The following is a 16287-nucleotide window of genomic DNA, read 5'->3' as shown; positions in this document are numbered from 1 at the left end:
ATCTGAAAATTCTGTAATTTTGGTTTTTATTCTGATGAGTTTGTCATTGTCTTCGAACGGACACAAAGATTTCAAATTCTTGTCGCCAACACCCTCAAAGGAATCTGTTTGAACAAGTCTAATAACAGTCTTCTCTGCTGATAACAATTCTTCAACAGACAATTCGTTGCTTCTTTGCTTAGAACGACAATTATGAATAAATCTTTTCATCCAACCTATTATGCGAACTAATTTTTCGTACTTCGAAGGATACCGATAATACCAGTCACTGTTCTCCTTTCCAACATTAAGCATAGCTGATGAGACCGTCTTTTTCTTTTCCTGTGTAATAATTTCTTCTTTATACTCATACTTCTGTTCTGGCCATTCCTCCTTGGGTCTTCGCAGCCACGAAGGACCTTCCCACCATTTTGACTCAAGCAGTTGTTCTGAAGTACATCCTCTCGATGGTAAATCCGCCGGATTCATAGTTCCTGGTACGTAATGCCAAGTTTCTTTTTCACTTAATTTTCGGATTTCTTGCACTCGATTCCAAACAAAAGTATTCCATTGCTCATCTCGTTTAATCCATGCAAGAACTGTTGTAGAATCTGTCCAATAATAAATTTGTATACCTTCAAGATTCAAGGCCTCAATCACAGAAGTAGCTAGTCTCCCACCAATAGTAGCTGCCAATAATTCTAATCTTGCTATGGTTGATTTCTTTATAGGAGCAACTCTTGTCTTCGCTTGTACTAACTGCACATTAATGTTTTCTCTTGTAACAGTTCTAAGAAAAACTGCCGTAGCATAGGCTCTTTCACTTGCATCACAGAACACATGTAGACTACAATTTTCTGAATCTCCTTGGATACATCTAGGAAATGAAAGTTCTTTCAACAAAGGCAATTCACCTACCCACTGTAAATATTTCTTCCTTACTGCCCCTGGTACTTCTTCGTCCCAACTTAATTCCAATCGCCAAATTTCTTGCAAAAGGATCTTTGGATACAACGTCACTGGAGAAGTAATCCCTATGGGGTCAAATATCCTATTTGCAAACGACAAAATAACCCTCTTAGTAAGAACTTCTGGTATCAACCCGTCGCAGCATTCTGGTCTTATTGCCAAAGTGTCAGATTTCGTTTCCCACTGTAGACCTAAGACTGGTACTCCTTTGTCTTGCTCCATCTCTCCAAAAGAAGTGTGCTCCCACCCTCTCAGCTCAAATCCAGCTTTCGCCATTACTTGGGTACTTTCATTAATGAAGTGATGAAGCTCCTCTTCATTCCTTACGCTGGTAACGCAATTGTCCACATAAAAGCACTTCGAAAGCTGAGCGATGACTTCTCTGGAATATTGGCTTTTTCCTTCTCTTTGTTTTTCCATTTCTAACTTAAGATGATGTTCTATCACTGCACACAGCAAAAATGGACTACAGTTCACCCCAAAAACTACACGCTTGTGACGAAATATCTTTCCGTTTCCCTCCTGGTCAACCCACAAAAATCTCAAAAAGTCACGGTCTCTTTTACAAACACTAATTTGTAAAAATGCTCTCTTGATATCGGATACAACTCCGATTCTATTTAACCTAAACTTTATCAAAATTGAGGGTATCATTTCGATCAAATTAATACCCTTCTCTAAACACTGATTCAATGAAGGATAATTTTTCTCCCTGGCTGATGCATCGAAGACGGGACGTATTTTCGTCGTACTGCTTTCCTTGACTACATGGCGATGAGGTAAATAATGCCCTTCTCTATCCTTTTCTTCTGGTGGAACTTCTTCTATTACGCCATCATATATCCACTCATTCAACACTTGTTGATAGTCTTCGTAACGGTTTTCCTTCTTCAACTTAGCAATAAGTGTATTCAATCTTCTTCTTTTGCACATCTCAATATTACTAGGAAGTGTAGGATGTCCTTCTATCCAAGGTAACATTACTTCGTACCTCTTCTCCTCATTAATAGCTACGGTCTTATTAAAGTAATCCATTACTGCTTGCTGAGCTTCCAATTTTGTCTTCTTTTCCGCAGGATCTGTGATACCAAGAACATCTAACCGCCATAAATCCGCTATAGATGCTTCTTTACAAAACATGGACATCGTTGCCATAGACGAGAATTTAACATCACCACGTACTTTAACTTTGCCCATTAAAACCCAACCAAGCAATGTTTCCATAGCTACCAATCCGGACTTCAACACAATTCTTTTCCCAGTAAAAAGTTTTCCTGCAATGTCAGAACCAATTAAAATTTCTATCGCGCCAGGGTTCCTGTCGTAAATTTCTACACCAAAATTTTTTAACTCCTGTATCCAAGGACCTTCAACTACTGACGTCACATTGCTACATATTGTATCTTGGTTCAGCGCTTCAAAATTGCATGCATAATCTCCTTTCAGACTATACAACCTAACTTGATAACAACTATGTTCATAAGGTGCAGAACAAATACCTCCAAAGAGTGCATGCGTAACACTTTCTTTTTTAACACTTTCGTATCCCATTTCCAATGCGGTAGCTGTTCGAATGTACGATCGTTGGGAACCTGTATCTATAATTGCTCTTACCTCCCTTTCTGTCTCTTGACCCCTTACTTTTACAACTAATGTTTGCAAAAACGTTTCGGCATACACGTTATTAGTTAATGTATTTTCAATAACCGGTTTCGTTACACTTTGTTTCACTGTACCGTCATTTCCCTTGTTACCTTTTGGTCCCTTGCACATAATGTATGAATGTTGTCCCTTGCACTTGGCGCATTTTAATTTTACTCTACATCTACTGCTAACGTGCCCCGGTTTTAGACATTTGAAACAACAACCCTTCGCTTTTAACACCTTTGTTTTTTCCTCGAAAGACCAGTTACGTGCCTTCGAACACTCTTCGGTAACATGAAAATCACTACAAAAAATACATTTCTCTGGGTCACCTTTACAATTAACTAACTCTGCCGCTGTTGGAACAGTTTCTGTGGGACTACTTCGATCCTTCCTTTTCTTTATCGCACTGGAAGTATCTTTCAAATCAAAGCCTGCAACTGCAAGTGCTATTCGCTCTTCACTTTCAACTTCTTTTCTCACAAACAACATTAAATTTTCCAGTCTATTTTCCACTGTAGATTCTCCATAGTTCGTAGTTCCCCTTTGCCATGCTCGCAAAAGTTCCTCAGGTAAACACGATTCCACTAGTGGGTACAGCATTGCTGCGCATTTGTCTGTCGTCACTCCTAATGTACTTAATGCTCGTAATTGTGACTCAATTTTGTCGTACAAGGCACTGAGTTCTAATTGCTTATTACTGTTCAAATTGCTTAACACCAGTTTTAAAAGTTCCCTCACATACACTTCTACCAATGTATCTTCACGACCGAAACGTGACTTCAAACCTTCAATCACTTTCGGATAGTTTTCTTCACATAACGGGAAACTTTCAACAAATTGGCGTGCTCTTGAACCGGGTAGAGTGGCCTGAACTAAATACTGAAATTTGTCACTGTTTGCAATATTCGTGTCCGCATCGATTCGATTGAACTGACTCCAAAACGGTAACCAATTCTTTAAGTCACCATCAAACTTCTTCAATTCAATTACCGGTAACTTAATACCCCGTTTCTTACCTTCTGTCGAAACACTGTCTGTATCACGAGTTGAATTTGATGCATGCTTATCGATCAACTCTTGAACTTTCGTACGAAGACTATAAAATGTCAGAACATACTTATCTTGTGCTTCTGTTTCCTGAATCAAATCATCTTCTTGGAATTCTTCTTTTAATAACAGTTCAATGTATTCATTGTGTGCTTCATCAACTACCCTGTATTTATCCTCCAATAATTCGAAGTTCACTTTAAGTTCGTCAATGTTCACATTCGCGGCATTACAGCACTGCTCCACATTTTTTGCGATTTTTGTAAATACAGCTCTCGCCACTGTTCTCACTCTTTTTGCCTTCTCCATTATTTAAGTTGTTTTTCAGTCGTGTCACGGTCGCCAGATGTTACAATAAAACGTTAATATTATATTATAGAAGGCAAAAAGTACTATTTTTATTCTAACATTAGCACTTGCACTACTGCTGATACAAAAACGAGCGAGCGAAGAACAAAAGAAAAACAAAAGAAGAACAAAACTCGGTACAAATGTTGCCATAACAAATCCAACACTCACTATTTTATAGTAGATAGGATATGATGTAAGGAGTTTCTCTCAAACTACACTTTAAGTTTACGCTGAATTGAGGTAGTTTACACTGTGAAAAATACATAAAGGAGTTGTAGCACTAAAATGCGTTGCACTTAGTTACTATTCTAGTGGAGATAGTTAACCCAACAGTGGGAAACAATAGGCTAGCAAACTACCAACCAGTGATGCCAATCCTAAACGGTATGAAATCCCATTTCGATAGGCCAGTGGCTTATATTGGTTTGATGCTTTGGGCTACCACTAACCTTTATAACACCTGTACATTACTACTATTACTACTACTACTACTACTTCTAATAATAACAATAATAATAATAATAATAATAACAATAAAAAATATGAAAATGAAACTTACGTATGTTGTGTGCTACTTTTTTCAATTTTTGGGTGAATTATATCAATAAATTTTGATGTTCGGCATTTATAAAAATAATTTGTGAGTAACTATTTTCCTTAAGCGAGAACAGATATATTTTGTTGTGTTATCAGAAACGCAGTGAATCCATCACACCTTTGTACGTACCATCATCTTATGCTGAGCCGAACGATACTAGAAAAGGTTTGTTCTTCTTCACATTTGCTGTGAACCATTCGAAAATTGATTGTTTCTCTGTCAATAGTTTCTTTTCTTTCATTCAGTCGTTCATTGTCTTCTTTTCTTTTCTTCTTTCTTAAAATATAAAATATCCAAACACAAATTTCGCTTGTTGGCACTTGATTTTTAAGAATCACATATGATTAAGTAATTCCTCACTAGCATGGCCTAGGCCAATAACAAAAAAAAAAAAAAAAAAAATCCTATGTATGTTTCCAATTTCGATGAATATTCCCTTTATCTCATTCTGAATAATTAATGTCAAAAAAATCCCGCAAAATGAGATTTTTTCCCACGAGTTGGCATCACTGTTGCCAACGTTGGTCCTACGTTGTAATTGACCATTTCACCGAACATTTGCCCAACTAACCCAATTCAATTGCTAACGTAACAAATACGAAATTGGTAAAATCACAACTAAAGTTGAATTGATACTGTTTGATAAATGACGGCAAATTGCTGGTTGGCTAGCTCACTTTAAACTACTTTGGGCCACTATATTTTCCAGCTTTATTTTCGCATTCTCAACTTCCAATCATGTTGACTATTAGTTCAACAAGTATGGTTCCTAAAAAGTGGGTGCTAGAGTACATATTTAAATTGATATCTTACCTTTATAACAAAGAGATAATACCCTTTATGATTAGTGATATGATTATAACATCATTTGAAGTCATAATAACATTTTACGGTAATAACATGAATGTTGTTTCCTTGTAGCTGAGTGCTTAGACCACAAGGACTTTCGTTGATGACTCCAGCATAATGGATGGAACTAACCGAATTACAAGATAGAAATGAGATCTAGAAAGTTAACAATAACGTGCTGGGGATCGAAAAGCTGACAAAACATTAAAACTAATCAGTGTGGGATATGTTCCAACGGAGTTTAATTTGGATTACACTTCGGGAGAATACCGAGAGTTGTAGCAAAGTAACGAACTGTCTGGCCACTTTCCAAAGTCCATATAGTGAAAGCGCACATCAACTTGCTTTACAATACGGAAGATTAAGTCAATAATTGCACTGGGATATTTATATTACATATTCAGAGTTCTGTGTGTTGTGTAATGACGACCCATTATATTAGATTTATTAAGAGTTGAGTTTCGTCAAATTAATTATTTGAGCAACTAGTAACTCAAACAAAAATGTGGTAGATAAGGTTTTAATACAGAAAAAGTGAGAAAGGTTTGTCGGTTATGATTTCTCAGTTATAATAGACCTTTAAACCTTTAATTTTGGACTATTTTCTTCTCCGACGTGTACAAGCATATTTCAAGAACAAGGAATTCGAAAGAGTCATTTTAAGAATATAACTTCGGGATAGGGATAGAATTATCATCGGGTTATTTATGTACATCGAACCAAACATGCACCAGGCTTTTAGTAAATTAAAAATCTGTTTCTCTCTTTGCCACAGATATAACACTCTTCCAGATCTATTCATTACACGTAATATATTTCAAAACATGTAACTATGCTCCTATCTTTTTCATTATTTACGAAGTTACCCTAGCAATAATTTCCTTAATATAATTTGCAATGAATTTATACATGTATAGTATTCATAGCAGGGATGATAAGAGAGGCACACAACTTGTACTTACCTCAAAAGTTCAATGAATAATGTAATCACTTGAAGTTAAGTAGTAGTGTGTTTTATGCTGGATACATAGAGAGTATACAAAATGCATCAACCTCTTCTGAAGAGTTTTGAAGGTTTTTGTAATCATTGAAAACTTTGAGAGAAATACACAGTGGATTCATAGATTACGAACGTAATCCGTTCCGTAACGTTGTTCGTAAACCGAAATGTTCGTAAAACGAAATTATTTTTTCCCATTGAAATACAATTAATACATTCTAATTATAGAAATATGGCATTGCATGTATGATTTATATTTAAGTGCTTTTCTGTGTTGAAAAATATAAAAAGTCTCCGTGTTTTTTTGGTACTTTTTTGAACAAAAAATTTCTTTATTGAAAATCAATTTCAATCAAGAACATATTGACCATTATTATCTATGATCTTTTTCCATTTTTCAGGCAGCTTCATAATTCCATCAGTGTAGAACTTCTGTGGTTTATCGTCGAAAAACTTGGCCAAGTGATTTTCAGCAGCGCCTCGTTTGGCCATTCTTTTTACCATCAAGAGAGTTTTGCAGAGACCGAAACAAATAGAAGTCAGATGGTGCAAGGTTCGGGCTATACGATGGATGCATCGAAACTTCCCAACCAAGTTCCGTCAATTTGCTCAGAGTCATCAAAGATGTGTGTAGTCGAGCATTGTCATGATGGAACACAAATTTTTTCTGTTGGCCAATTCTGGTCGCTTTTTCTAGATTGATTCGTTCAAACGGTCGAGTTGTGCACAGTATATGACCGAATTGATGGTTTCGTCAGGTCGCAGTAGCTCATAATGAACAATTCCCTTCTAATCCCACCAAAAACTCAACATAACCTTGTTTGCCGACATTGAGTTGTGTTCCATCATCACAATGCGCGGGCACACACATCTTTGATGACTCGGAACAAATTGATGGAACTTGGTTTGAAAGTTTTGATGCACCCACTGTATAGCGCGAGCCTTGCATCATCTGACTTCCATTTGTTTCGGTCTCTGCAAAACTCTCTTGATGGTAAAAAAAAAAAAAAAAAAAAAATGGCCAAGCGAAGCGCCGCTGAATATCACTTGGTCAAGTTTTTCAACGATAAACCACAGAAATTCTACACCAACGGAATTATTAAGCTACCCGAAAAATGACAAAAGGTCATAGATAATAATGGTCAGTACGTACTTCATTAAAAATTTTCAATAAAGAATTTTTTTGTTCAAAAATATACCTAAAAACCGTGGAGACTTTTTATATGACCCTTTTCGACATCTTGTTCGACGCTGTCTCCCAACAGATAACGTCAAACTTTGTGGTCTGGCGCACTAGCACAGCGTTTCCCAACCGGTGTGCCGCGGCACACTGGTGTGCCGCGAATGGGCCGCTGGTGTGCCGCGGGAAAATTGAAACAAAATTATTAATTCTATAGCAATCAAATTGCAAGACATAGGGAAAAATGTATATTTGTATTTCACATTACTATCAACCTCTAATATGAATCTACTGTTTTAAGTTTTATACTGACTTACTTTTCTGTACATTTTTAATGTTGAAAAAATTTATGATTGTGATGACCATTATTGCTTCTTTATTGTTGCAAACAATTTCGTAACTTGAAATTTTAAAATATCATTCAATCCTTTCGACAAAGCAAACGTGCATGCAAATTACCTACATTTGTGTTTTAAAAGCAAGAAATTTATTTGTTCGTTCATTATATATTGATCTATCTTCTTTGTGAAAGGTTGGATACAGTTTTCGAAAAAGGAATTGTATTTTTAGAAACCTGAGTCCTATATTTCATTGCAATTGTTGTTAAGTTTAAATTAGAATAGAAAATATGCATAATGATTTATCACGGGGGAAACCAGTGATCGAGCTTTCTTCTCTGTGAGGAGATAAGTAATCACTGAGAAAAAATACCACTGTGTTTTATATTTACAAATACTAATACTAATACTACTACTACTACTACTACTACTACTACTACTACTACTACTACTACTACTACTAATAATAATAATAATATCTATATGAGTGTGCCGCAAGAATTAAAGTTACACCTGTAGTGTGCCGCAAGTTGAAAAAGGTCGGGAAATGCTGCACTAGCAGGTAGAGGCATTCCTTAGGACTAAGTCCACTGTCTGATTTCTGCCACGGTGTATAGAATCCGTAATTACTGTAGGTGGAGGCTTCACACCATACTGATTTATCAAGGTTGGAACGGCCATAATTATCGAAATTGTAATTTGATCTATTTATATATAGCCATGTAACGAAATTAAGTAGTATTCAACGTGGCTTTCATTGGTGTTGTATTTTCACACAAAGACCAGTTCATATTATAGATGGAATATAATTTTAGACTTATCAACTTGGAAGAGATTAAAAAAAAAAGGCATAGCTAGCCTGTTATTATGTAAACTTTCTCTTTCTCTACGCGTACATCTGAAAATGTTCATTATTCTCTATCCCATACTGACACCATACATAGAAAGTTTAATTAGAAAATGTCCCATAGGAATTCAATGCGATTTTGAGAGCAAATTGTTATCTCTTACGATATTACGATACTATCTATTATCTATTACGATATTATCTCTTACGAGAGCAAATTTAAATAATATAGAAAAAGTTCAGAATAAATATCTAAGGTACTTGACATATAGGGAGACACAAGTATATCCGAAAACATATAATAGTCAATCTTTAAATTTAAACTTTAATACATTAAGTCTAGAACAGCGACGAATAATGCAAGATATGTTGTTCCTATATAAGTTATTTAATAATAAAATCGACTGCACCAATTTACTGCAAGAATTTAAAATACGCACTCCTACAAATGTAACTCGCCTTGAAAATTTCAATTTCTTTCACTGCGACAGATTACACACAAATGCAAACAAGAGGTCACCAGTATGGAGATTGAGTACAACCTACAATAGGTTAACAAAATGCACAATGGATTTGGATATCAATAGTAACAGCCTAAGTCAATTCAAGGAAGTTCTTTGTAATGTAATAAGAAATAATTGTAAATGAAAGAACATCAATAATATTGCAATCACATTATAACTATGTATTATAAGATGAATGTATGAATATGTTATAGTCGCTTAATATATGTAACGGACACTGTAATTGGGTTATATAGCCTGTTGTGTCTAGAAATAAATAAATTACAAGAGTGACTCAAAAGATTGGCAATATTTAGGTGACGCACAAAATTAGTTTAGTTAGTTACAACGAAAGATATCTAGCACACAAAGTATAATATAGAAGTAGCTAAGGGCATGTGCCTGTGCACATTCTAATAAAATAGATTGTCTCTTTCAATTGTCATACATTCTTAAGTTTTGCTATCCGTATTCTTCAGTTTATTGAAATAACCTTTTATGCGATGTTTAGTACACTTAAAATCCAATAAAATGAGCACGTGAAAATGTTATAACGAGATGGTAGGTGGGATTTAATTGCCTTTATGTACACCTATATTAAAAGCCCTGTATTAATTACCACTGTCTATACTTAAAGTATAGCTCTTGTTACATCTATGGTAGAAACCATCGTAAAACACCGTCTAACTCCAAGTTTTGGACAGTTCTTCGATTTCAAGATACTATAAGATTTTTTAAGCGAAAAGCTGCACTGCAACCAGAAATCTATTGGTTGTTGAAGCATTGCGAATGCAGGAAGTGAGGCATAGGTTGGAACACGTAACATCCCAGATTGCAAGTTACTGTGTCGGAAATCATTTCAATTACTTCAAGGTCCTGGAGTTTTTAAGGTGTCTTTAGACGTATGATGCTTGAGTTGACTAGCTTAAGACGGGCTCACTTTCTGTGCTCTAATGTATGATATTTTTGGTATACAAAGACATAATTCACCCCAGCTGTTTAAGGTGTAGTTGGGCATTGATGATTTGACCATCCGAAACGAAATATTAATGAATTACCCCCTCATAATTTCACCTGCCCCAGATCATGGCCTTATGATTGAAACACCTGTGATTGTCTAAGTTTTTTTCATTTAACCATTGCTTATGGACATTAGGATTCGGATAAATATCCATTGTTCTCTTCAGAAAGCGAAGATCATTCGGTTATTCCAGGATTTTCTTGCCCATATTCTCTCTCATCTCTACTGGAGCTAGATTCAGTTCATGAGAGACAACTCGGGAGCTCTTGATCCTTTTCTGACGTTCTGAAGATACAAACCACACTGAAATGTGAAGTGCTAAGCTTGTCTAATAATATTGTCTGGTATATTCCTATGACTGACATGTGACCTCGCAATTCAGTTGATCTACTTGAAATTGGCAAGCGTGAAGGTTGCAATCCTAGCAAAATTTATGAACTATCTGGATGCTATGGAATGACGAACTCTCCCTTCGGCTTTCGCACAGAATTTGTTTCTTGTTACTTCTGTTGAGTTATGGATCAATTGAGAATCGTAAATCAAATCTTCCCGTAATTTGAGTTTGTTACATCTTCGTTTCTGCAGTTGTTAATCACTGCACAACTTTTCATGACACGAACTACCGCTGTCTATATCCGTGCTAGCAAGTATATTTGAGGCTTTGAATTCCATCGGTCACATGTCATAAACACTTATATTGTTTCACATATGTCAATATTGCAAAGCTTATAAGTCGCCCGTGTTATACATGCTCATTATGTGAATATTACGATAGTTTGTGATCATAAATGTGTCTCATTCTTCGGAAGAGACACAATTATTATATTGTAATATCCCACGTGGTATTGTGTACAAACAACACAGTACGCTTGTGTTTATAAACACCACCACATGGTTTTATGTCAGGATACTACGCACCACATGGATCAACTACAAATAGCAGACGACGGACTTTTAGCTCCTCCTACGAAGCAGACAGCGACATAGGAGCAGCAGCGCCACCACCGTCTGGAGATCCATAAATTTGACAGCAACCAGCGGACCAGTACCAGTTCTCTGGTGTCCCTCCCATTGTTTGCTTTGGAACATTAGGAGTAACCTAACCCCAGGCATCTAGTCTGCTACGGGACTCCTGACTCTTCCTTTCTCCTTGCTTAGAATGCTACAGGGCTCTGTTCTGAATCCTACCCCAGTTGCTTAGCCTGCTACGGGGGCCTACACTAACACCCTCACTGCTTGCTACGAAGCTTTGGGGACTTCTTTGCCACTCTGCCTACTGTGTATGCAAGGAAAGGTGACCTCTGACAGTTGAGTAGAGCACGTGGAGTATTGGAGGTGCTGTTGCCAGAGACTCAGCAACAGATACAGCAGCTCTGGAGACAAACTTAAGACGTTTAACAAGTCATCTCAACTATCGACAACAGCGCGGTCAGTGACCTTTGTTGCCTAGCAACAGCGTGAAAGAATACTGCTGTGATTGGCGAACAATCCTCCCTTTCATTTTGTTTGCAACATGTGCAGCTATCTGTCAAAGGCCACCTTTCAGTAACTCGATAATAGCTTGCTACGGGGCTTTGTGGAGGTCGTGTCTGCGACCTCACGGTCAAGGACTACCTATTTCCAACCCCACAAATATAGAGAAAAATAACTTTGTAGTATTTCTGTAAACACTGTTATTTAGTAAATTTTATAATAAAAGCCGGTAGTGGGAGTAGATTCTGGACACTCATTTTATTACCTTGCTCTACGTATAACCTATATGGGACAGAGTTTTACAATATATACACATCTCTTTTAAATTTAGACAAAGCTAAAATCTAGTATGAAACATCTGAACAAATGGGCACTTATCTACACCTCAATTCATACTTACCTCTCTTCGGCAAAGGGGCTTCCTTTCTTGCACTGTTCGTTTTGGTCTCTCTAGCATATTTTCTAAATGACTCTGGAAAGAAAGACAATTTGAATGAATATGAAATATTTGCCTGCTTGATTACAGAACTTTAAATGTACAATTGAAAAAAAAGCAAAGATATTACCAATTTTTTACTTTAATTTTTAGAGGAAAAATTATTCATTATGGTACTTAAATGCTTACGTACCCTAGTTTAGTCAATTTTTAAGTTCCTTATTCATACAAGGTTAAGGCATTCACTGAAAAATGGAGTACAAATTAAAATAACACCGAACTTCACATCTGGGACACACATAAATGTATCCGATTACACGAGTAAGAAAATTGAGATATTTAAAATAAGTAGACTAATGTTGCTTACACAGCAAGTAGTAAGTTTCAGTTGAGATAATTGTGGTAACGGTAGAATCAAAATTTAGAATTATCCTTGTCAAATCTAAAATTAGAACTATTCTTATTCCCGTAAGAGCGGAATTTCGACAAAACAATGAAACATGTTTCTGCTCATTTTTAATCAGAAGTTTATATAGCAAACTTTATCTCCCTAATTTCGGGAATTTGTGAAAAAAAGCTTTTGTTTCCGTTTAGGATACGTACGTTAAAAGATAATTTTTATTCTGAATAAGGATCATATTTATATCAAAACAAACATATTTAGAGCTTTAGCATTTACTTACAGAATATGTAAAGGAGTGCAGCAAAATGTATTACGGTTTATCTACAGTGGCTGTGATGCATTTGGCATACCAAATAGCTAAGAAAAAGAATATATCAATATCTGTATCGTATGGAAAAGCAAAAATTGCTGGTATGGAATGGATGAGGAAGCTTCTATGCTGTAATAAATACCTTAGTATTCGCAAGGCAGAAGCTTGTAGTCTTTCGAGATTGTCGTCATTCAACGAACACAATGCTGAGGCATTCTTTATTAATTTACATAACTTATATACGAAATATCCTGAGTTATGTAATCCTTCATGTACTTTCAACTTAAATAGGACAGAAACTACAACAGACAATTAAGAAATAATAGCAAAGAGAGGAGCCAAACAATTAAATCAATGAACGAGTGGCAAAAAGGGAGTTCTCGTTACGACATGTGTGACTGTGAACGTTTCTGGTACATTTTTGCCACCTGCTATGATTTTCCCTAAGAAACAGACATTTTAAACCACACAATATCAATGGGGCACCACCTTACACACTCGGTTTGGCAACTCCGTCGGGATGGATGAATGGAGAATTGTTCTTGGAAGCCCTAAAACATTTGGTTAAATATAGCTATACAATAACAGCATATCTTCTTTCCTTATATTAGATAACTATGAAATCTACATAAGTATTGCTGTAATAGACATAGAAACAGAAGCTTGAGTACGTATCTTGAATCTTTCACCACATTCTATCAATAGAATACAACCACTGGATGTGTCTATTTTTGGACAATTGAAAGCATATTACGGCAGCTATGGATATCTGGTTGTTACAAAATCCAGGAGTACTCATGACAGTATACGAAGTAGTTCAATGCTTGGGAGTAGTATTTACATAAACAGTGATTCCAACCAACAGATTTCAGAAGGACAGGAATATTTCCTTACGATCAGAATGTATTTACAGACACCGATTTTTCTTTCCCTGTTGTACGCAGCCAAGAGCATATAGAAGACTAAGTCAATGCAGCTTCCTGAAACAATATTTCAACTAAAGCAGTAGATAATATAGATAGCAAATAGCAGATCCGATCAACTAAAGCAGTAGCTAGCAGATCGGATACTTTCCACAAAGAAGAACATAATGGTGTTTCTGTGTCACTTCAAGAAATTCGTGGATATTCCAAAGCTTTACCACGAGAAAAGAAATTCGTGGATGTCCCAAAGCTATACCACGCAGAATGAAAGGGAGAAGCCGTTCCTTAACAGACTCTCGGAAAGAGCTATACTTTGTAAAGAGAAAGCCAGTAAATATAAGGAGTCCAAATTCAGCAGCAATCTAAAACAGAAACAGACAAAAATCAGATGTGTCATCCTGAAGAAAGGATAAGATAGTGGTAGTTCAACGGAGAGTGATGATTTTCAGCCAATTGTCTTACAAGATTCTTCAGATCACGATGTTACAGAAACTAGTACTAATGATCTCGAACATAACCGAAGAGAACCTTAACCTGGTGATTCGTTCTCCTAAGATTTCTTTCACGAGCACATTAAGTTGGTCAAATCACGAAAGAGAAAGATGATCAAAGTGATTTTGAGATTTCGTTTGTAAGGAGAAGTGAGAAGATATATGGAAATTTCGTATAACCAAATAATCTAGATATTTCACCCAAACTTGCGTAGTAAGGGTGCTTCCAAAACCTCTTGTTGTAATGAGAAAAAACTCTGGTTATATCAGGTTTTCCGCAGAGTTTCGGGAAATTGATCTCCGCTAATTTTTTGAAATTTCAGAGGTGACAATATCAACATGTAACTGTCTTTCTTCACGTCATAGTGAAACTGAAAATTTGAATAATCAGACTAATATCATTCAGTACAGAAAGTAAAAGTTATATTCTTAATTTTTTTTATAACAAATTATTTATGTTATGGTGCACAATTAATAAAACTACTAACTTTCGGTATCCAGAAGTCATAATTCTCTGGACACGATATTAGCTTAATTTTCTAAATTTTTGTTTTATAATAAAGTCATTTGCATTGTTTGTTTGGAAAATTGAACTCTTGAAATTAATGTATATGCTATTAAGACGCTTGTAATACGTAGTTCAATTCTCCAACAATTCAACTCTCACTATTCTTTTAGAACTTCATCATTCAGTTTGTATTTTGAGTAATATTTAAGCTCATTTATTAAAGTTTTGTCCATGATTATACTTTTAATTTATTATTTTTTATTTTTAACTTGTAAAAGATGGTAAAAAAAACTTTGAATACAGATGTTAACAATGTTGCTTACATGAAAATTTTCAGATGGAGAGTTCCTGTATCATATGTTTGTGTAATCATATTACTTTCAATACGTTATTCCTTTGATCCACTGTCTACGTATCTATGAACCACTGTGTATGATGGTGGTACACAGTGAACCAATTTACAAGCATTAGCGGTAAGAGTAATTGTGTGTTACGCTACCTTACTATATAAAATGAGATTTTTAAAATGTTAAATATTTTTGACTGGAAAACAAAAGTTTCGCAGTTATTCACCAGCGTGATTCCACGCATGCCTATCAGGAATCAGTTGACGCGACAAGCATGTCAGAAACTCAATAACTAGGGATGATTTCATTCCGGGACCAAGTACCTGAGGAGAGACTATATATCGCTTGAAAGCCCTTGCCATAAGAAGTACGAAATCGTTTTCAAATCACAGGCAAAGCAGCAAACTGACCCTATAAGGGGCATGCTTGTTGGTGATCGCGAAGTAAAAACGAATGTTACGATGCATCACGCATAAACGCCTGAGCCCATTACGTTCCTTTTTGGCTGATTTCTAGAACGTGAATCGGGCAAGGGTTTGATAATATCACTTTGCACCCAGACATACCCATTTGGTCAGTGTTGCCAACGAATTGTAAATACAATGTGGCAGATGGTTTCTGTACCACTGGGTGTATATCCATGAAACGTGGCATAAACATCATTCGTCACTAGAGAAATTATACTGTGGGCATATTCCTCTACCAAGGATCCCAGTTTGTCAGTGTAGCCAACCAATTGTAAAAATGAGAAGTTGTAAAACAGGTTCCGTACGATGAGACGTTTATACACCAAGCTTGGCAAAAACATCACATGATACTATAGCGAAAAGATGTTGAGTGTGACCGTCTCCTAACCAGTCTAGGTTGTCAGTGTTGTCAACCTATTTTAAACATCACAATGTAGTGAATGGCGTGCGTGCCATTGAACGAATATATAACAAACGTGACAGAAGCGGCATTGGAGAGTGGAAAACATAGTGTGAATGTCCCTGTCTCCTAAGCACACCAGTTTGGCAGTGTTTCCAACCAACGCGAACATTCAAGATTTTCGCATGAAGTCCACAGTA

General features: G+C 36.1%; 1 protein-coding gene across 2 annotated transcripts in view; it reads right to left on the bottom strand.

Annotated features, from left to right (window-relative positions):
- The window catches only part of Pde6 (phosphodiesterase 6), a 557480-nt gene that overhangs the window by 138041 nt on the left and 403152 nt on the right, over positions 1–16287 (bottom strand). For both annotated transcript variants that reach the window (XM_081734379.1, XM_081734380.1), the window contains exon 7: positions 12203–12274. In XM_081734379.1, the coding sequence (XP_081590505.1) occupies positions 12203–12274 (72 nt within the window). The remainder of the gene's footprint in view (positions 1–12202; positions 12275–16287) is intronic.

Source organism: Thermobia domestica, chromosome 12, assembly GCF_964235325.1.
Source record: "Thermobia domestica chromosome 12, izTheDome1.hap1.1, whole genome shotgun sequence".
In the NCBI taxonomy this organism is placed as follows: Eukaryota; Metazoa; Arthropoda; class Insecta; order Zygentoma; family Lepismatidae; genus Thermobia; species Thermobia domestica.
The sequence above is the reverse complement of the archived record's forward strand: the minus strand, read 5'-3'. Positions and strand labels throughout refer to the sequence as shown.